Raw genomic sequence first — 24,757 nt, 5'->3', positions numbered from 1 at the left:
TATTTTATAATGTACCTTTTTTTTTATTAATAATGTATCATATCTGCGGTATCCCACATACAATCATAATATTATTTCACCCTAAATCAGGACGGTGATCACTGGTCAAACACTACGATTTTTTTTATAAGTATTTGAGTAATTTTCGACGTCGTTCAAAGATGTATGCGCCACACGGATAGTGTTAGAGTTTAAAACAGCTACTGTACTTTACTTAGATGCCAAAACGCAATTAAAACTGAGTAGTTCGATTTTCGCTCAGTGTTCTGAGTCCCAAATAGGTAAGATAACGATGACAAATGATGAAATGATGAAATGAATAGTGTGTGCGTGTAGTATACGAGTCAATGACTTATATTGAGATTTTAGTTAGGGTACTAACTAAGTAAACATGTTTATAAATAAAAAACTAATTTTTTAGAAGTAACTGATAATATTATATACAGTACTACCTTAATAATATTTACGAATTGGTAACCTAATGTCAATCTTTATTATTTACTTTCAATTCAAATTTAAAATAATATCAATTATGTTATAATATTAATGTTAAATGATAAATCTTTATTGTCGTAAAAAGGAATTTTATAATTATATTCACTTTAAACATTTCCAATTTATTGATCATCAATGTGTAATGTAGTGTATTGACTATTGTTATCATTGTTATGTGTTGATGTCCAGCTTAGATACATAAATTATAATATTGTATTATGAATTATTAATAAGAATTAATGATAAGTGTTATGTGTGACGTGTGTATATAAATATAATAAACATACAGCTTTTCAGCTTTACCAGTTCAAAAAAATATTAAGTCGGTGGCTTAAATTATTTTGGTAAACATTCCAATTGATAACATTCATATTGTTATCGTTTAATTTGATATTTCGTATTTTTTCATAGGTACAATTATAGATACGTATGTATATAGGTAATAGATACATTTATCAGAATGTACCTACCAACTTAATAATTTTAATGGATATTATTTATCAATCATCATTATATAATTATTCATAAGCATTCTATAGAATATTATGTTTACATTATATTTTTCCATCTAATACAATATGTATTTTCCACGACTTTATTTTGGTTGCATTCAATTTAAAAATAAATTAATAAACACATAATTGTAACCATTTCTTACATTTTGATATTTTCTACCGACTACAGCAGAGAAATCAGCGTTGAACAATGAAAGCTTGTATGTTGTATTGTACATTTTTGTACCCCTAATTCTATTCCTATATCTGTCATCCCCAACAACACGTTGATAATGTAATAGCTATGTATATCTATATCAATTAGTATTGTAAGAGAGTTAAAGACTAAGGAGGTGGGCAAATAGTCTAGTAACATATTTAAATAATATCATTATTTATTATCAGTTATTACTAGGGCTGAGATTTTGATGAAGTCATTTTTTTCTGGTGTTTTGAAACGTCGATCTGTAAGTATAAAATGTGTTTTGGGATGATACTAATTATTTAAATGTTTTTTTTTTGCATTTTTGACAAAATTAACTTTAAGTGTATTTTAAGGGCATTTTTTTAACTAACATTTTAGTTCATTTTCTTAGTTTTAAGAGCATTTTTCAGGAATTGTTCATTGAATGAATGAAAATTGTTGCGATTAAACAAGAGACTTTCGACGAACTCCCGTCGGTACAAATAATAATTTATATATAGCAATTATAGCATGATAAGTTATCGTCGTCCGCCGATAACAATTTTAGGATAGGCCTTTCCGCTGTTATATAGGTGCTTATTAAGTATTAATAATTTTATTATACCATACATATACAAAGAAAAACAAAAAAATTACACTAATGTAGTATCATTTTTAAATTTTTTTTCCAATGCTTAAGCTAATTTGAACGCATTTTCAAGTTTTTTATGTCATTTTTTTCATTTTTGAGATTTTTAAGGCATTAAAATCCCAGCCCTAGTTATTACCAATTTGTATTTAATAGGTATGTATTAATATGTTAAATAAGGTATCCCAAATCCCAATGTCCCCACATAGGTCCCGCAATATATTTCACATTCATCCGTCGTGATCACGACTTACGAAGCTTTCCATTATCTATTATATAACAATTCAGAAGACGTCCTCCGTGAATGTGTTATCCCCGTTTTACTAGTAAACAACTATACCAAAATTTAGAAATTTCAATTTTCTGTTGATATATACAATGATAAATCTAACATAAATATTAGAGTGAATTTAACAATGATTTAAGTGTCCAAATATTTATATTTATAAAAATGATCATAATTTGCTTAAAAATCAAAATAATATAGAAAAAACTTCAACGATTAAGTCACAAATGAAGTTTCAAGTTAAAGTTTGATAAATACAAGTCAAATCACTCAAATAATATGTTAGTCAACAAAACACTAAATTATAATTTATAACTACTAAATGCCCTAAAATGTTTCATGTAATCCGTTTGTAAGACAGAGATAACATAATATGCGGGTGTGACGTCTTATTAAATAAAGTGTCGAGATAAAAAAAAAAAAAAAAACAATTAAAAATCATTTAAATTTTCTGACGAAACTCACTTCGGATGCTCGCGCCGCGGTGGTCACCGCCTTCTCGATAGTGGTGACCTGCAACGTCGCCGGAACAGCTACAGCAGTGACCTCTTCGTCGGCGGCTGCCACCGCAGTAAGATTGTTCTCGTCGGCGGCAGTCACCGTCGTCAGATTAATCTCGTCGGCGGCCCTCATCGCAGTCGGATTGTTCTCGAGGGCGTCCGTCGTCGTCTCCATTACGCGGTCGACTGCCGTAGGAGCCGTTGCGTTTTCGGCAACAGTGGCGGATCCGTCGTCGATGTAGCAGGGCTCGGACGAGGCGTTTTCGGTAGTCTGCCGGTCGTTTTGCGCCTTTCCATCGTGATGTAGGTCCCGCAGCGGCTGCGGCTGTGCAGCCGGTGATGGTTCCATGTCGGTCGCGTCTGTCGGACTGCTGCGGCGGTCGACTGACAGGCGAGCGGTTGCTGTGCGCGGTGCAGCGGCGGCGGCGCCACACGGTATCGCAGTAAATCGACGAAATGCGCACCGGAGACCTCCGTTTGGTATAATAACGGATGTACGGGAAATATTATTGTTATTGTTGTTATTGGCTCTTGAAGCTCGGTGGCTGTCCACTATAAACTGCACACAACAATACGTTACTGTGCTAGGGTGGTTGGTGGGTGGGGAGCACTAATATAACATTAGCCTCCCCCCTCCCAACATTTTATTTTTAAATTACTCGACATTGTACTTATTATATGCATAATATGGAAACTTGCAATATATTTATAATTTTTCGTATAACAATAAAATATGTTAATATTTATGATCAAATTTTAATTTACGTTATAAAATGTATGTTGTTTACGGTCTAACGTTACGGCCTTGGCTTATTATTCCAAGTCAATATTAAATTATAGTTATATATATTACATTATGTTACAAACAATTTGTTTTAGGAGGACATTTAGAATTCTAACTTGAATCATGTGCGGTTCAGTGGTCCTATACGGGGGGGGGGGGGAATTTGTTAGTTATCAACTAAAAAAATACCATTATTTATTCAAAAAAAAAAAAAATACAAATACAAATACAAATGGAATATTTCATATATTTTTTGAAATTTTGGGGTAGGGGGTTTGCCCCATTTACCTCCTTATTGTATTCGCCCTTGACTTGAATATATTCAGATTAGCGACTAGAGCCCCATTTTTTCAATTATATATTATATATATTAATATGTTTAATAATCACATATTCAATGATTATAATATTAATATTTAATTGAATTATAAATTATAATATATGATTTAATGTAAATCTATTTAAATTATAAATTATAATATTTAATTTATGATTATAATCATACATTTCATAAATTAGGATAATAATTTTAAAACCAGAAGTGCACTACCAACTATCTAAGCCCACCTCTCCCCCCCAAAAAAAAAAAAAAAAAATCGTATATAAGGCTAGTTTCACAATTTAATCTACATATAAGTAATTTTTATTAAATCGTGGTCATGGTGTTGTACCTTGTACACTATTTAGTACATGCAATGTGTTAGAATAATTACGTATACAATTACAACAATATAAATAACAATAATACGTTTATAAAAAAAAAAATAGTGTAAAGGCATCAGTCCCTTTAAATGCTTTATCAAGCTCTGTTTATGGCTATCGAACTTTTACGTTGCTATAAACAGTATAAACATATACGTTGTACATTGTAATGGTAGGTGGAGTCCAATGTTATAATATCAATACAAACTATAATTAATATACAAAAGTATAAAATCTAGCATTTTTTTTTTTACTTTTATAATATTGAATAAATTGTATGTAAGAATTTAACGGTATGGCTAATGTGCTTAATTTTACACCATTTTCTATAATTATAAACATAGCTATTTGTTAAATGTCCTGGACCTACATAATATGGACAGTATAACACGCACAAAAAAGTATACATTGTATCACAAAAAAAAAATTTCGTTTTAATCACGACGACAGTAATGGAATCGATGTATCCCCGGTAGAGGTGGGAGGACGCGTTCAGTCGGAACTGAATTTTTAGATTAAACGTATTATCACTGAGTATAATATTATATTGTGGACATACAATTATCATATATTGTACAATAATATACACTCAAACACAATGGCATATAATAGTTAATATTGTGTAAACCGATACATATAACAGTGTAACATAATACTGTTGGATATTGTAATACCGCGATTGTGTTCTAAGGACGTGCCGGCGCTTAGAATATTATTGTATTAGACCCAATAATAATATAATATAGTTATGCATATTCAGTATAATAATTTAATACAATATATTATTAGGTACACTATCACCTACCGCCGAGGATTATACGAGTGAGTGTCGGCGCAGTGGTTGTCAAACAGGGGGGGGGGGGATGAGGGGGATAGATCCCCCCCATGAATTTTTTTTCAATACCTATTTATAACAATTTATAATAAAGCATATAGTATAATGCATTACATATTGTTCTATTTTTTTTTCTAAAAATAAATTTCGATAGAATGTCGGAATATTTTTTTATGACAAGACTATAATAATATTATTATCTAGACTCAAGTTTAGGTACTACTACTAGGATATTATTGTTATTAATATTTAGTTGTTTACACAAAATATTATGGGAATCCCGTATTATCCCACTCGATGATTAAGAATTTTCAATAACAACACGCTCTACACTTTTCCAGAACATTGGCCGATACGGGCGATAACAGTACGATCGGTAGGTAATAGGTATATATTTCAATACTACGTAGTCGGTTGAAAACTTGAATACTTGAAACATTGATTGTTATTTGTCTTGTCATAATATTAGTAAAGTTATCATTTATCATAGTCTTTCGTACACGTGTTTTCTACTGTGTGTGGTGTGACACTGTGTCCGTGTAGTGTACTAAAGTGTCAATTAACTCAATTATACAGTCGGTGTCTCGTGTCTGTATTAATGTATTATTGACTATTGTTTATTTTACATTTTTACCATTATTATGTCTAATAAAAGGAAAATTACTAGTTATTTTGATGCAACTTGCTGTACTTCTAAACGCTCGGCAGATGAAAAAATAAGTAAGATCACTAATATCCTTACAGAAAATCAAGTTGTGGACTTAGTGGTAATATTTATTTTATTAAAATTAATATAAATGTTTTATTTATGAGGAAAATGAGAATTTTGATTAAAATTATTGTTCTAGACTGTTGATTTAAACGTTCATGACATTGGATTCTACATTAATAGTACCTTGACCGATGCTGATAGATATTTGGTAAGAATTACAACTTTTGTCAGCAATTTATTATTTATTGTTTAGATTACTTCCATGTGTAGTTATAGTACAACTAAAATTGATTCAGATTCTTAAAGATGTGTGGATACCACCAGCTACATTTCCATTTCCATTACTTGATTGTAATGCCAAAAGAGGCTTAAAATTCAAACACCATTGGCTCAATGCTTATAAATGGCTGGTCTATTCTGAAAAATACCAAGGTGCTTTTTGCAAATACTGTGTTGTTTTCTCAACAAATGGTGGTATTGGTGGTCAAAAATTAGGAACCCTTGTATTGGAGGCTTTTACTAACTACAAAAAAGCTATAGAAGTATGTATATTTATAAACAAATTTATTGAAAATTTTATTTATAATTTTTCTATATTTTGATAGGTGTTTAAGAAACATGCAAATTTGGAATACCATAAAACTGCATTACTGAATTCTGATAACTTTTTAAATGTTTATTTAAATAAGAGTTCTTCGATTATAAACCGTATTAACCTTATGAATTTTTGAAATGTCAATTTAATGCTTTATGCTTATATGTAAATTGTATAATTTTATTATTCTAGAGTCGTCTCAATGGCTTGGCCACTATGGCTGTTCATCGTGGGGTTATAAACATAACATCCAACGAAGTTCTGGATGAATTAGCAAAAAAAAACAAAAAAATAGATTTACTAATATAATAAAAATATTGTTAATGCTATAATAGTATAATATATTTATAAAGTCTGTATACCTAACTAAGTTATAAATAAAGTTTGTATTTCCCATAATTGTATTAATTGATATTAGAATTACACATAACCATAAATTATATTTTTAATGATAAAATTATGGATGTTAAAAAAATTGGCCATATTATCCCCCCCCCCCCATGACAAAATCATTTGACCGCCACTGTGTCCGCGCGCAAAACTGTTTGGATCAATATATTATAATATAAAATAATAAAATAATAATTGGTTAGCTTGTAATATATGGTTCGTCAGTCGACTGCAGTATTGTCATATTACCCGGTTCGTATATCATTCTGTTATAGGCTATCGCTATTATTATACAAATGATCGAAACACTGAACGCGATGTAATATATTATAATATATGAGTATTATTAGTTATTAATTTATTACCTATATTAGTTTTTACATGTGTATAACGATAAAGCGGTAATTGTCGTGATACCACTCCGTATATAATAATATTCCCTCCAACCGTTTAAAGTGCTATTCAAGTGTTAAAATGTACGTTATACTTATTATTTAGGTACGATACACATTTAGACAACGTAAACGTAAATACCTTTTTTCTGCAAGTATATTATATTAATGTGTATAGTATAAGAGTTTACACAGTCACACAAGTAGGCATGGGCGGATAGGCCATTTTTGGCCTACTGGAAAATTTAAAAAAGGGGCCCCCGCATGAAAAAAAAATTGAATAATACATGATATTAAAGGGCCCCATTACCGAATACGAAGGGGGGCCCACCGGGAAATGCCCGGTAGGCCTATCCGCCCATGCAAGTAGGTACATAATACATGGGATTACGTGATATACTGACATATCAAAACGAAGTTACTCACTGTAATACGATAAAAATACCATGTACATATACCCAAAAAACGCATAATATTAACCCACTCAAAACATTAGATAAATGAAAATATATATACATATATGATATTATTAGATGTATTATACAATATATGTGTATTTACATAATATATTATTTTACATTATACAATATAATATAGGTAATGAAAATATTGAAAATCACATGAGGCATGAATAAAGTACCTAGCATGCAATTGGCCACAAAGGTGCCTTATAACTATAATACCCAAATGCACACGTAGTTACATAGTTATTAGTATTATAATATAACTTATTATAAAGTCTTCATTGCGCTTGAATCAGTAGAGGATCTAGAAGTCACACAACGGGAGGGGGTGGATTTTCGAAAGTTAAATTACCTTTTTTGGACCAATATAAGAATATAGTAATAATTTTAAAAACCCAGCCCAATCACGCCCCTTTTGTATCTGCCACTGGCTTGAACGGAAAAGTAAAATGAGGAAGACTTACCTATTGACTAAAAAAATGAACGTCCCTTATTGTAATATTATTGAACTAAATCTAACTTATGAGTTGTGAGGCTGTGACTCATAAGTTGAAAGGGTTCATGTAACCGGCCACCAGTCCCAAACATATCTAATTTCATTAAATCCACGAGTATGTAGTCTGTAAATAAGTTAATAAAATTAGTAAATATATTTTTGAACAATTAGTAGTTTATTCATATTACTGTAAATACCTAATTATGATAAATTTATAATTTTGTTATTATAGATTATGTACCATATAGCTATAATACACTACAGTAAAAACAAAAAAATTGCAGTATAGTTAATACAATTATATCTTCTTCAAATAAAAATTCAAAATTGTATATTTAACCTAGTTTTTTTTTTTTAAATAATAGAGATCAAATATATATATATATATATATATATATATATATATATATTTAATATCCACCGTTCCCCGTCACCCCTGCTGCAGTTCACTATAAATCACACTAAATTTAAGCGCTGACGATGATAAGATGAAAATTAACAATTTTAAATTGTTAATATTTAATTGATACCTAATAAATAGTAATTATTATGATATAGATCTGTAGATGTATAATGTAATAGCAGGTAGAGTGCAAATATTTATACAATGAATAATTATAGAGTTTGCATTAAACATTTGGACGTATATTCGGTGATCGTTATTGATAAGTATCCGGATATTGCAGCAGCGAGTAGCGATAATTGTCGAGCGGATATGCATAAACGTGCATTATACATTACAATGTATACAAAAATATTGTAAGTAGAGTTGTTTCAAAAGCACGATGCGTAAAACGTATAGTCATGTGGAATGTATTTTTAATTTTTAATTTTTTGTTATAAGTGCAATAATGTGCATTAAATCAAATAATATATTATGTATAGCTATTATGATATGAATCAAAACGGTTGTATCAACCATCAAGCGTTGTAATACCTACGTATTGTGTATATATAAGCATGAAACTAGGCATGTATAGAGGTATACCGTATATACGTGTATAATAGTGTATATTATATAGATATTACTATATCAAGTACAATATAATATTACATTCATCATTGGGCTTAGACATATTATGCACACGCCGCCGACGAAACAATGCATACAATTTCATGCTGCGTGAGTGGTATAAAGATGCGAAGGTCGGATTAATTTAATTGTAAAAATAATTATAAGTAGGTACCTAACCTAACCTGCAGTAGCGAAAAAAAACACCATAATAAATTTAAAAAAAAAAATCACGCTTAATATATAACGAAAAAAACAATGTTTTCGACGACGTCTATTGTATGTACGACTTGTATATAATAATATAATATACAGATATGTATATTATACTCTCGGTATAGGTATTAATATATATATCTACGCTTGCTTGCACTCTCGATCCACGGGGTGGCTATACGTTATAAAAGAGTAAAAGACTTTCGAAGAGCAGTAGGTGGTGGATATGTACTATATGTTTAGCTGTGAGTGTATGACTGTATATGCACCTGTATTTATAGGTAAGGTTAGGTTAAATTAATCTACGATAAAGTTAATTAAACACTATATGGTGGAAATGTGAAATCATATTATACACGCATCGACTGATAGTGTATGAAATCATTTTTATTTTATGTATCAGTGCAGAACATAGACACTAGGCAGGTAACATAAGCTTTTAAATTTAGAGTTAATGGTACTGCGAGTGACTAAAAAGTTATTTTCACAGCTAAACTACTATTATACATATATAGCACCTACGCCACAAACCGGCTACCAATTTAACAGTTAGATATCGTTCCAACGATGAGCGCCGAGGCATTGAAATTTCTCAACAAATGATTTAAGTCTCAAATTCATATAGAATATATTTTATACGCATATTATAACAACACGTGTATTAAGATATAACGATTTATATTTATTTACCTATCACCTATCCATTACTTAATATTCGCCATCCACATTCCACAGATATGTATATGTATCTAATAGATTTGTAGTCTATCTCGTGTATAATATATTTGCCCCTCAACAATACATAATATAATATCAACTATAACCAAATTCAAAATGGAATAGTAAAATTATATAATTATTATTGACAATATTTTAAAGTTAGGTACTGCAATTTATTAATTTTACCTGCAACCTCTATCTGCGTAATAATGTCATAGTGCGGGAAATGGGTAAAGTGGCGGATAATTATTGGTACATGTGACGTTCAGTCATTCCAAACATGTAATGTAATGACCATCAAATTTGGGCAATGTCAACCATCATATGCCACACCTTTTAATTTTTTTAGTTTGGCTGACCGACCGGATGTTATAAATAACAAATCATTGTACGGTATAGTACCATCACGCTATAGTACCTACCTTATACTGTACCTAGTGTGTACTGCGAGTTCAAGTACAATGCTCGATTATCTATTTTAGATATATAGAAGCGGTAAATAATATGATAAAGCAACTTTTCATTTAAATTTTAATGATATGAATGCTAATAAAAATAATACGCAGTCATAGTATAAACTCCATGAATGTTCATAAAATATTCATAGTCCTTACTACAACTACACAATAAACAGTTAAGTTTTATCGTTGATACTATTTTGAATACAATCGATAATGCAAATATCGTAATAATTTGTAAACCTATTGAGTCTATATAGTATAGACTATAATAGTGTTAAGTGTTGTTACCGACAATACTATATAATGTGCTATATAGGTATACTGCAATATACATACAGTGGTAACTGCCGTGGTATGACTGTATAGATATCATAATTCATAAGACGGAGTTTGACATGTACCTATGTGGCTATGTCGTATTAAGTGTATTAACTGTTGAATATAGGTATTGACTTATCATAAAAACGGTTATTCATTGTATTAAATTTATCATGGCTTCTGAAGTGTAATGTTTAATAATTATTATTATGAATTCGTGACAGGGCTTAGGGAGATAAGTTAAATAGTCTGTAAGAGTTACCACAATTTTGTAATTAACTAACGGTGAATACAGAAAAATATACTATTCATCATATATAGGCCGAGAATTAAACGTAAAAAGTATAATGGTGATAATACACAACGGTAAACGACGAATTATTTGTTGAAAACAATATTATATTTATACAATTATACTATTTATAGTCTAATCGGTAAAATCAATCACCATTATTGTTATGTTTAGACGTATAAAATAAAAAATACAAACACAACAGCAAGTGAATTTTTACAAAGTTAAAACTTAAAAGAAGGTACACATGGTGTTATATTATATAGACACTAAGTGACTATCTATAACTGTTGCCTATTAAATAGTGTTATGTAATTTTCTAAAAATTTAAATACAATAATAATTCCGCTCAGAATCTATAAAATGGGAGATGACATAAATTAAGACGGTTTTATTTAACTACAGTGCAGTAAAACGTAAATTAGCAAAAGAAAAAGAGAAAATTAAAACCTAAATAATTTCAAAATTCAGGTGAATGACAACATTTCTAATAGCAATTGAAAATATAAAATGTTAATTAATAATCATTACTTAACAAAAATGTATTATCCAGTTTGTTTATTTGGTAATCCACAATACTTTCTATTCAAGGGCCACCATCACTTACCTAAATCAGTCTCTGATTAAAATATCAAACTGGAACAGGGGATTTTTTATGAATTATATTGTATGCCATAATATGTAACAGAAAATCATAACAAATGAAATAACTTTTGATCAAATCAATAATTAAATATATTTTTTTTAATTATTTATAAACACATAGTATAAGTAAAGTATGCAATTTTTTTTTTTGTAAACCTAAGTTTTAGACATATTTAGATGATAAACATGTATGTCTAAGTCTAGTTTTTTTTTTACAATTTTTTAAAATATCAATAACTTAGTTTTGAACATACCTATAATAATTTTTTTTTCAAAATATTTTTTTGGGAATTTTTCCGACGTAAGTATCTATATTTCTTAAACTATTTGTAATCAATAAAATTTTCATAATTTTTATCATATGCATTTTACTAGTATTGATTTTTGTTTTTATTTGTCGGGATTTTCTTTTATATCAAAAGTTAAAAAATACTTTGATGCAATAACGAAATTTGGTTTTTTTTCCAAACGTTTTTGAGATGAATAGGTACAGTACCTATATAATATATAGATACTATATAATATTAGTCCTATGTATATAATCAAAAATTAACGTTTGATGTGGAGTCATATTGTTTAAAATTTAAGTAATTTATGACTATAGAATGTGTTCTAAGTAAGTAAGTACCAAGGATGATTGAATTTTTATAAATATATATAACATACCTAATAAAGTATTCAAATAAAATGCATATAATTTGCATTAAGGAAGGACCTTGTTGCTTTGATACGTAATCACAAATTATAGATACATTATTTTGGACTAAAGTTAATTTGTTATACTGATATATGTTTTACCTGGGTACTTTAGTTATTAATAATATATTTATATATAATAAGTTACTTATAATATATTATATTATGTCGCTGTCTGGCCTGATTTGTATTATATCATCTAAAAAATATGGAAATGATTCAAAGCCTCAAGGCTCCATATGTGATCTCCACAGTGCGCTATCTACTTTTTATATGTTACTCGTATTATTGCATTATGTAAATATCTATTCTGTCTCCAGTCTCCACGAATCTTCTTATTATCTTAAATATACAGGGTGAATCTTTTAAGTTGATACACTAATTATCTCGAAAAGTATTTACTTATTTCAAAATATTTTTTTACATGGTTTCAAGTTGTTAAAAAACCAACGTTTTTATTAAAAAATATAATTTTTTATCCTTATCATTTTTTAAGATTTTTACTGTTTTGAATGACAACATAGAGTTTTAATTTCATATTCCAAAGCAGAATATTTTTCTAAGTATTTTGATTCATAAAAATCGAATTTAGGACGAGTAGTTTATGAGTTATATGTATTTAAAGTTTAGACAAGTGGAGTAGTGGACAAACATTTTGTGGGGTAACCCCGTACCACTCCACTCTGCCAATCTAAACTTTAAATACTTATAACTCAAAAACTACTAGCCCTAAATTCGATTTTTATGAATCAAAATACTTAGAAAAATATTCTGGTTTGGAATATGAAATTAAAACTCTATGTTGTCATTCAAAAAAGTAAAAAAGTAAAAAAATGATAAGGATAAAAAATATTAAAAAATATAATTTTTTAATAAAAACGTTGGTTTTTTAACAACTTGAAACCATGTAAAAAAATATTTTGAAAAAGTAAATACTTTTCGAGATAATTAGTGTACCCACTTAAAAGAATCACCCTGTATATTATTACATTATTTTAGTTTTCCATATTTTTTCTATTAATAGTCATTGGGGATTGATGTTTTTAAAACTACTACAACATGGAATATAAACTCCTTGTTATTTAAATAGCAACTATAAATTACTCGTATAGTTTATTATTTTGTGAATTTATTTAAAATGTTGATACAATTTTTAATGTCATCTAAAATATATTACAATAATATATGTAATATAATACAAACCATGTGAATTTTGATCCGTGAACCATAAGTAAATATATGTTCAACAATGAAAAAAAGTTTAATGTAAATTGGCCGGAATTTAGAGGGCTTATTTTTTTTTATAAAAATAATATGTATAAATGTATATTGATTAATGTTAACAACAATCCACTGGTATTTATACTTTATAAATACAATTTGAATATGCAAATGTGCAATAGAGGTAATAATATGTTGTAGCATATATAGTGTAGATGACTATATGACTAACCTTAAATAGGTACTTATTAAAAATACTTAAATTATAAAAAATTTAATAAATACAATATAATATATAAAGTATATAGGTAATATATATAAGTATATGAATATTGATGCGCATGCGCCTTACCTTATTCGCAGCTGTCTTTGATATGCAGTTGACGTAATAAGATAAATAAAGGTTTTTTATTAAACACTCAGATTAAAGAAAAACAACACTGTTAAATTTCGATTTTAAAAAAGAAACGGTCCAGCTGTCGCTCGCAATGGCTGGTGTCGAAGTTTTTAGGTGCTCCTGCACTTGAGGTTGTTTTAGTTGTGAGTGGTGCTCATGCACTTATGACTGGTGCTCATGCACTGATGAGAGGAGACGACTTGGTCAAGCCAGCCAGGGTCGCAGGCGGCTCCATCAAAGGCCTCTGCGTTTCTAAAGATTTACCGTTATCCTTGGTAGCAGAGGTCCTCCCTCATTGCACGTGCGGCGACACATTGTCACAACTACGTCTGGGTTCCTATACGTGACCAAACAATGCAGATCGTTCCTTCCATCAGTGATTAAATAAATTTATTGAGGTTTAATAGTTATTTGCGGGCGACATCTTGACCGTTATTTATTTTATTGGATAACTAAGCAATATACAATTATGATATGTGAGCATATCATTACAATAATAAGTACCTAATGTTTAATACCTGAATACTGATTAATCAGTAATCGTTCATTAAATATATTAGATATGACCTTAGAATTCCGAGAATATAAAACACTAGAAATAAAAACTTAATTAAACAATTTAGAAATATTAATATTGATCATTGTAGGATAAATTATAGACAAACTTATTATTAATAATATTTTAGTAGGTATAGCCGTATGTCAGTACTTCACACCAATTTTATAATATTTAATAAAATAATATACTTGCAATTTTTGCAATCAGGTTCACGTAATATAGCTTTGTAATTTAATTTGTGATGCAGGTATCCGTTCAAAAAATAGACCGTATAAGTTTTGTGGCCAGTTATTTTATAACATAAATTTAAATACATTTATTAACCTCGGCGCGCTGCGTAAAATCTAGTCCGATTCAGAAAACATGTTCATTTGAAAATGGGCCTTTTAGGGCTGGTTAAAAAACTAAAACTCGATGGATCGATACCTTGTCTATCCAACGCTGGTTGGGACGATCATCATAATTTCCGTACCAAGGATGGTACACTACACCAGCAGCACAACCTCTTACCAACTTTAAGGAGTCTCCTCTCCATAAAGCCGTTATAGGAATGGCCTGCATCGAACACGCGTTCAGCTGTAGCAGCTAGCAGTTTTCCATCGGTCACCATCAACATCAACTGACTACTGCAAGTCGGAATCCTCCTGCAGTATCCCAATATTTCCAGAAGAAAATTTTTCGAAGACATCGACATTGCAGATTCGCCGTGATAATATCACGGCCAGCACAGGTTTTATTTTCGGCGTAATAATCTGAGACTTCAAAGCCGTGAACGGCTGTTGTAGACTTGAGCCGCGTTCAACGTTCAACTACTGCGGCCAGTAATTTGTCGTATTACCTTCCGGTATCGCAATATTTTTCCATGAGATTTTTCTTTGATTCCATTATTGATGATCCGTCATGGAAAAGTCGCTGGAAGGACAAAATTAATGATCTTTGTATTGCCACCATCATTAGTAAAGCTTTGGCTAATACGTCTGATAAATCAAGTTTACCATGCTCCATCCATGCGATTTTCTAGTCGATTTGCTACCACTTGCTGGACATATGTTTTGTTTTCGGCGTAATAATCTGAGACTTCAAAGCCATGGACGGTTCTTGTTGGCCTTGGCCGTGTTCAACTGCAACCGGTAATTTTAAATTATAATTTCCTCTTTTTACGGTATATACTCATTTTTCTAGGAAGAGTTTACAGTTTTCTTTCCCTTGCCACAGATTGTATATAGCATCGGATACAGTTTCCTCAAATTCAAGCTGGACTGGTGTTAACTTAATTTACAGGCTGAATAACTCTTCATTTCGAATCAAATGACTAATTAAAAATATGTACGAATATTCAATCATATTTTAAATAAAACATGAAATCGAACTTCAGAGAAACGACGATATTTATAGAAGAAAAAAAGTAGGTATAACAATCTAAAATGTTATATGTTCCTCAAAAGAATTATTTTTAATACACCTTATCAATGTCAATATATATCATTGTATATAATTAGTAAAGTTTTATTTTAATTTATTTTAGCTAAATAAATTAATTATTAGCTATTGTTATGAATTTATACTCGGGTCTAAATGTCTAATTTACATTTTAAATTATAAATGTCTAATAAAATTTGTCAAAACTGAAACATATAACAACCTATTGAGATGCCAACTAATTTGATAATATATAAATTCACTTAAATACAAAAAATTACAATGTAAAATGGATTCTTTTCTTAAATGTAATATTCATTTTAAAAATTGTCCCTAAAAATATTTTTTAAATGCAATAGGTATAATAATAGAATTATTTACATTGCACTAGCTTAATAGATAATTAACTATGGAATGTGTGATTCGGACTTATATATTTTAAAATCAAACCTTTCTTCAAATAACATTTCATTAAATAATATCGTAATTAATTACTTTAATCTCTTAAAAATATTATTTTTAATAAATATGGCTGCTCAATCAGTTAACTTCATTTTTAACTAACTGTTGATAATTTAAATAATATTTTACATGACATACAAGCGTATAACGTTTAACCTTTGAAGAAATTATGTCTGAATATATTATGTATATTGTATTATCCTATTATACTGAGAGTAAGAACAAATCTAACAATAAATCTATTAAAATAGTCAACATACTTTAATTTTAAATAAATATCTGCTATCCAGTAAAATACTAATATTGTTCTGTTATTATTATTTATATCTTTATTAATTTACCAGTTTATTCTATTTGCATTTGCTATTTTTTTTTTTTACATTATTTTATATATTAATATAATTTATAATGAACTTTGCTTTTAAGCACAAGCTATATGCTTAAAAATTAGAACCGAAGCTTAATTTATTTTTCCTCATAATTGATTGTATTTATAATTAGTTATTACGTTTACATTTATGATATGAATTTTTTTTTAAAACATATAAAAGAGTATAATATTAATATAGTCGAAGCTTGTTATTTATACAAATAAAAATACGTATTATTTTTCAGAACCCTTCCTCAGAATATGTTGAAAATTTGCACCTGCTGTGGCATTAATAGCACAAAATGGTTTTCACATAGATCTTTTTTAGAAATCTATGAAGATGCTATATATATGTGTATTATGCTAAATCACTTGCTTTCTATTGTAGCACACCACAAAAATTATTTCCATGTACTCCACCGTTATAATAACAGTATGAGTATACATCATGTGTATACTGTATGTCTATATACAATAGACTTTTGGATGTCTTATTATTGGTATTTAATACAAACACAATAATATATTAGCAGCTGTTGCACCTCTATACTCGTAAAAACAATAAAATATATATATTTTTTTTTAATTCATTATTTTGATTATGATTCGACGAAGACGACGGTCGGCGGCTGCACCCAACGGCTCTGCTGCATTTGTGGATTAATTAAAATAACAAACGTTAACAATAAAGAGCGTTATAATATACATTGTAATGATATTTAACTATACAGAACAAGGCAACAACGTCAACAACCCCTCCCCCTCGGGAACCATTTTTTTCATATTCTTATGAGTGCTTTAATACGTATAGAAAATAATGCAATAGGCATTAATGCATTATATAGTAATATTTTATATAAATACATTTTAAGTATATATAAATAACGATAAGCGAGTATGGTTGTATAAAAATGAATAAGTAAAAACCTGTGAATTTGCCCAGCTGTATAGATAGTGTATAGTGTATACTAGGGCGTTATACTATATATTTTGAAGTACATTAAATTCCCTATAACTTTTATAATATTAGATTTTTCAATATCTCCAATGGTTCGTGAAGTATATGGACTTGAGTACTTGACTGGAAAAAACTCGATATCTTTGGAAATACGAATAACATAGTAACGGCTAGTAATAACTAATAATAAACTGTATAGTGTATACTGTATACCATATAGCTCATATGGCATATAATAGGTTTCGAGTCTACCTCGTAAATGCAGTGGCGTAATTTGGCCATGTTTGTGCGGGGGGATAAAATGTTTTATCATTTGGGGTTCACCCCACCCCCTAATGTACAGCAGAGCGACATTCACTTGCCTGCTTTTTGTTGTTCTCAAAAGTTTAATTCATTGATTTTTCTTGAGATTACATACTAAAGTCTTCATTGTGTTTTAATATATTATAATTTGTTCAATTTTTTTTTTTTTTTTGATTCTTGAAAAACATATACATGCGGGCTCCAATCTCTCCCTTCCAATTTTTCTTTTACATAATACAGTGGAATCCGCTTATTGTGGGCACCGGTTAATATGGGCATCCGCTTATTGTGGGCAAACAGGTCTGGTCCCGATACAAATGTATATTAACAATGTTAAATCTAACTGCGTAATATTGGTTAAGCAGGTGGAAGAATAGACACGAGATAAAATTCAAACGTGTGCATGGTGAAAAAGCAAGTGTTGATGAATTTGCCTCTAATAATTGGAAAGTTGACAGGCTAAAAATAATTTTGAACGACTTTTCCCCAGATAACATATTTAATGAAGATGAAACTGGACTGTATTTATCGAGCGACACCCAACGGTTCTTTATGTTTTAAAAAAGACGTTCTGTCTGATTAAAAAAAAAGCAATGGACAGGATTACAGTTTTATTATGTGTCAATATGACCGGGAGTGATAAGAGATATATAAGTTATATGATAATAAAAATAAAAACTTTTTTGTATACCTAATAATTTTTTTTTAACTAATTTCAGTTTTTATGGGCAACCGCTTAATGTGGGCAAACAGAGCTGGTCCCAACGTGCCCACATTAAGCGGAATCCACTGTATAACTCAATTTGATATTTGTGTACACAATTTTTAAACATTAATAACCACTTGAGCCATAAATAATCAATATATCACGATTAAATTATTAAATTATTTTATTGTTTTTTCTTGTGATTGCATACTGCATGTCTGCATTTACTGCAAAAAAAAACTTACAAACCATTGATTCTTCTAGTGAAATTTCTGTTTGTACGGTTACGAACGCTAAGCGCATCATCTTTGCCGCTTTGAAATGGACGTTGGTAAATTAAATTATTCATTTATCTGAACAGAATATATTAAATTGGCTGTGCCACAGATTTATACTTTTAAAGATATATTACAAGTTTGTGCATAGACGTCTTACCGTCCACACGTATATTTGTCAAGCGTTCCGTCTTTATCAGCTTCCGATAGCGTGTGTAGTTGTTGTGACCAATTTCGTCGCATACCTGTACCTTCGGTAATGTATTATTACTTCATAATTACCTTCAACCGTTACTTATCAACATAGGCGTGTCTAGACCTTTGACGCAGAGGGTGCAACCTGGTGCGAACCCAAGGGACTATAATGGGCCTTTGTCCTCTTTTTTGAACAATTTTTCTTAATTCATGGTGCCATTTGAAATCGCAGAGGGTGCAGGTGCATACCCTGCACCCCCCGTGGACACGCCTATGCTTATCAACATCATTATGAGTCTTCCTAATCACCCACCGATTCCTATCGCAAAAAGTAATACAAGACCAACAATTAATAAACCAGTCTCTCCTATCACCATAGTTAATCGCAACAGAGTCATTAATAATAACGAGCAAATATCCGATAGAGAAAAAGCTTCAGCCGACGACTGGACTGTTATACCCACGGTTCATAATAAAAGATCGCTCACCTCTCCCGGTGGTTCACCGAAATCAAAACAACCGAACGATAATCTATTTAAATCGAACAATCGCTACTCAGCCCTACAAAATGATAATGAACTAGATATGGAAACCACAGACACGATTATACCGACCACACATCGCCCCCCCCCCCCCTATCTTCATTAAAACTGATATTGATTACCAAAAATTCTGTTCAGCCATAAAATTACTTATCGATTCTACAGAATTCACTTGTAAAAGCAACACATCAAGCCTAAAACTTCAATTCAATTTACCTGATGACTTCAGAAAAATTGTTAAAATGCTAAAATCCAAAAATATCGATTTTCATACGTACCAGATCAAACAGGAAAAATCCTTTCGGGTTGTTCTCAAAAACCTCCACCACTCAACTCCAATCGATTTCTTAACTGAAGAAATCGAGCATCTAGGCTTCAAGGTTAAACAAGTCGTCAACGTTCTTCAACGACTTACTAAAAAACCATTACCCGTTTTCTTCATCAACCTCGAACCCAATATAAACAATAGCGATATATTTAAAGTAAAATCAATCTGCCACTCTATGATTAAATTCGAAGAACCTAGACCTAATAAACAGGCAATCCAATGCCACCGCAGCCAAAATTTCGGTCATACTAGGAGTTACTGTAACCATCAACCCCGATGTGTCAAGTGTGACGGCCATCATTCAACCTCCGAGTGTCAGAAACTTAAAGAAGACCCGCCGAAATGTACCTTGTGCGGTGGACCCCATCCTGCCAACTACCACGGCTGCCCGATCTTCAAGGATCTCCAATAGAAAAAAATAACTCTAAAAACACCTCCAAAACATTTTCTAATCCAAATTCAAATGTATTTTAGATAAAAGTTTAACTTGGAAACCCCATCTCCAAAACAAAAGGAAACTTGCCAACAGTAGACTCCATCTCTTCCGACCTCTTCTTAAATCTAGACTTAATCTAAAAACCAAAATGTTATTGTATAATACAATGATCAGACCTGTCTGGTCGTATGGTATTCAAATATGGGGGATGGCCAAACCCTCAAACATTCGCCCCATCCAATCTTTCCAAAACATTGCCCTACGTACTTTAACTGGTGCTCCATGGTACATGACAAACCTGTCACTTCACAACGACCTCAAAGTAACTAATGTCAATGACTACGCCAAAATTCACTACCACCGTTTCCACTCCCAACTCAACTCCAATACTAATTCTCTCATTTAAGATATGGCTTCACTGCATATCTCAGGCAACCCCCCTCGAAGGCTCAAACGAAATTGGAATCGAGATCTCCCTAAGTAATCTAAATTCAACTATAAGTTCTTAGGTGTTACCAATGGGTGACTTCCTTAAAAGTTGTTGTTTTTAAAAAAAAAATTATGTATATATTCTATATCAAAATTACTAAATGTGCTTGTTGTACAGATTGTTTTTGAAAATAAAAATAATAAGATTTATGTTATAAAAAAAAAAAAAAAAGGTATATTACTATATGAGTAATAAAAAATATTTATAAAGTCTTAGAGGTTTTAAAAATTTACTGCGTTCACCGATGACATAACGATACCATGGTATCTAGTATTTTGTCGTATCCTCAGAAATTTAAAATTTTTAAGAGGACGTGATACCTGCATATTATGTAGTCTCCGTCTTACAACTGCGTAATCTAGCAACTTTTACAATCAGCAGAACATTTGTAGCTCTATTAGTTTAAATTTAGAATGAATTGACTTCTAATAAAATTTAAAGTTAAGATTATTATCTAGACAACAATCTGAACAATAATTTTAAATTATGAACTGTACTTTTTTGGATTTGTTTTTACTACGATTCCACGAAAGAGATGCTGGCCTCGTGAAGCAAAACGCACATAATGATAATAATGATATTGTGATTAGATAAAACATAAATAATTATATTATGGTCGAACTTGGTCAACTTAAAGTTGAAACACATTGTGTAGTGTCTAACACGGCGTTTGTAACTATTATGATATCATCATCAACCTATTTTAAAAAATATATAATATCAAAGAACAAATCTAAAATGCATGCAACTGTCATGTTTGTAGTTATTATTAAAAAAAAGTATTAAAATACCCTAAAAAAAATGTTGCCACTATAAAAATATGGACCAATCAGAACCACTCTACTCACAACTCTAATAGCCCCAATAGGTGTAGAAATCATGCGACCGGCTCACCGCGAACGTCATCAATTCCACACTAGTTGTAGCCGTATAAAAAAAGTCTAAAACATTTACAATTAAGATTGTTTTGATTGTATATATCTACAACCTTATACTATATAATAGTACCCATTGCGCACAGCATAATTACTAAAATCAACAGGTGATTCTCAATCGACTAAGAATCGGCCGCACAAGATTCGCCCTTCTTTTATTTGATCATAATTCAAGTTTTCTTCCAATGATTTCCCAATAAAAACTATGTTTATGCCGATTAGAGACAGTAACGCCTATCACCCAATTTTTAACATATGTCATAGTAGATTTTTAGATAGGGGGGCCCATCACAAGGATACTGCCGTGTACTGCATCCGAATATACGTTTTAACTTAAAAATACACGATTAAACGTTATATTACTTATTTTTTGATGCTTCGATTTGTATCTGATGGTTCTACTAAGTACATATGTAACTGTTTTTTATTAATTGCAAATAACTCAATACCCTGAGTTATGGGCATTTATTTTAGGCTATTCGTCAGTTGGATAAATAATTTTTAAATAATAATAATGTTATTTATTTAATTAATATGTTATTATTTATTTGTATTCATAAGTTCGTAACCACGGGGGAAATTAAAGAATTATATGACTAGTTTATAAGTATTTTAATATTTTTAATTCGTATTTGTGTTGATAGTGTTGAACATTGCGTTATATTTGTTAACGCTAGTAACTTGATGGCACAGATATATATAATAAACTAGATTGCTAACTGGCCTATACAGCCTGTGTATTTAATTGAAGCCAACAATCCGCCATTTTAATCGAGGCTGGAACACCATATCACTTATATCACCATATTATTTATATTGATAACAAATGTTTTTTTTTTCGATATTAGAAAAATAATTCTGTAAATCACAATTAGTTATAATTAATAATTATATAAATCAATTCAATTAAATATACTTTTAAATATTTTTAGTTTTACATATAAATAAAGTTAAGTCAATTGTTGTATCCATTTCATTTAAAGGTGTTAAATCATCTAATTTAGTAAATATATTAACTTGGGATCTTCTTGTAAAAATTGACAATTATGGTTTCGAGTTAATCTACCAAGTTAGTTTTATATAAAATTATGTTTTAAACTTTTCTAATTTTTTTCATTACATAAGGGATATTATACTTTAAATGTTTAATCTCATTTAAAAAAGTGAGTTGGCTCTTTCAACAAATTATACAAATGTTTAATATATTGTTGTTTAAAGAATTACTAAAATACAAATGTAATGTATATTTAATTATTATGATTATTAAACATTTTACAAATAATCTATTTTAAGTAGTATAATGGCCGTATTTCCCTATGGGTTTTCTTTGATGTGCGGAATGTTAATATGCGTTCCGGATATCATAAAGTGATAATGATTGATAATACTTCTGGCCTCTTGATTCACGTCTTATCAATAGTTAGCAATCTAGTTTATTATATAATATATCTGTGCTTGATGGAGACTGGAAACACAGAACAATAAAGTAACATAGTAATAATAACATAATAATGGAAAGTAACCGAACATACAAAGTTCTTATCAAACAAACGCTTATCAGTTATTCAGTAATCACTTACTTTTGGTTGGTTCATGGTTATCACATTTTAGTATTTATTCATTGCTTATCTTATTTGTCTACGAGTCGCTCTTTGTTGCCTAATGCTTCTCACTTTCTCAGTTCAGTTCTCACGTGTCTTGTAATGAAATTAAGAATCGAGTAAAATGAATAAAATTGATCATTTGGTCGTGGATACTGCCGGTTTCATCGACAAAGCACCACTCCAAGACTTCGGTTTGAACATCTACACTATTCAAGAAGTGGTGAACGAAGTGACAAATAAACGTCAAAAAACAGATCTATCAGTATTGCCTTACACTCTCGACATTAAAACCGTGTTCCCCGAACACATTCAGTTTGTTGTGGATTTTTCAAAAAAAACTGGTGACTATCCGAATCTATCTGTTACTGATATTAAAGTAATAGCTTTGGCTTATCAAATACACAAGGAAAATTATGGTATAGACAATTTAAGAACTGAACCAATTTCTAAATCAGTTGTGTTTGAAAAGCCGAAAGTTAATGAAAATATTGTTGGATTTTATGATCCAGATCGTTTGAGTAATGATATGTCAGATTTGGATATCGATGATGGGTGGATTACAGAAGATAATTTAAAAGATATAAATAAAAATAATGGAGACAATCTTACTGAACAAGAAACCAAAGTTGGTTGCATTACCACTGATTATGCTGTACAAAATGTGCTCAAACAAATAGGCCTCTCTATTATTGCTTTAGATGGCCGTGTGATTAAAGAAGTTCGAACTTACATTAGACGCTGTTATGGATGTTTTATGTTGACTTCCAATATGACAAGATTGTTTTGCCCCAAATGTGGTAACAAAAGCTTAAAACGAGTAGCAGTGTATTTGGATGAAAATGGAAAACAATGTGTGTACATTAACGAAAAAAGACCATTAAATCTTAAAGGTAAGAAGTTCTCATTACCTAAACCACAAGGTGGTAAACACGCAGTAAATCCAAGACTGGTAGAAGATCAACCAATGCCACATCAACGACCATCTAGGTTGGCTAAATCTAAAACCAATGCTTTGGACCCAGATTATATAGCTAAATCGTCTCCTTTCGCTATAAAGGATGTTTATTCCAAATCTGCTATGCTTGGTTTCAAAGGTTCAGTGCAAAAACAATGGATGAAAAGGAATCCTAATGAATCCAATAAAAAATGTAAGAAATAAATTATGTATTTGTAATAAAAACACCAAACTATTACAATTATTAAACTTTTTTTTTAATTC

The 24,757-nt window shown here is 30.2% G+C and overlaps 3 protein-coding genes across 4 annotated transcripts in view; 2 read left to right on the top strand and 1 right to left on the bottom strand.

Annotated features, from left to right (window-relative positions):
- Positions 1–14,119, bottom strand: part of SPoCk (secretory pathway calcium atpase) — a 35,947-nt gene extending 21,828 nt beyond the window's left edge. The window contains exons 1-3 of the mRNA XM_089228264.1: positions 13,912–14,119; positions 7,947–8,102; positions 2,574–3,167 (exon numbers count right to left, since the gene is read on the bottom strand). Of these exons, the coding sequence (XP_089084390.1) occupies positions 2,574–2,957 (384 nt within the window). The 5' untranslated portion in view covers positions 2,958–3,167; positions 7,947–8,102; positions 13,912–14,119. The remainder of the gene's footprint in view (positions 1–2,573; positions 3,168–7,946; positions 8,103–13,911) is intronic.
- Positions 4,349–6,635, top strand: LOC149054950 (uncharacterized). 2 transcript variants are annotated; one of them, XM_089228266.1, is made up of 4 exons: positions 4,349–5,696; positions 5,778–5,849; positions 5,938–6,183; positions 6,429–6,635. In XM_089228266.1, exons 1-4 carry the CDS (start codon positions 5,571–5,573, stop codon positions 6,543–6,545), a joined length of 561 nt encoding a protein of 186 aa, XP_089084392.1. In that variant the 5' UTR covers positions 4,349–5,570; the 3' UTR covers positions 6,546–6,635. The 2 variants fall into 2 exon arrangements, with proteins under 2 accessions (XP_089084392.1, XP_089084391.1); XM_089228265.1 differs by having other exon boundaries at positions 6,247–6,635.
- Positions 14,120–23,241: 9,122 nt separating the features above from the next.
- LOC107174136 (RNA-binding protein NOB1) lies at positions 23,242–24,734 on the top strand. Its single transcript, XM_015524970.2, has one exon. It carries the CDS (start codon positions 23,660–23,662, stop codon positions 24,695–24,697), a length of 1,038 nt encoding a protein of 345 aa, XP_015380456.2. The 5' UTR covers positions 23,242–23,659; the 3' UTR covers positions 24,698–24,734.
- Positions 24,735–24,757: the final 23 nt, after the last annotated feature.

Source organism: Diuraphis noxia, unplaced genomic scaffold, assembly GCF_037042655.1.
Source record: "Diuraphis noxia isolate RWA-SAM2 unplaced genomic scaffold, SU_Dnox_SAM2 contig0005, whole genome shotgun sequence".
In the NCBI taxonomy this organism is placed as follows: Eukaryota; Metazoa; Arthropoda; class Insecta; order Hemiptera; family Aphididae; genus Diuraphis; species Diuraphis noxia.
This window is presented reverse-complemented; position numbering and strand designations above follow the sequence as displayed.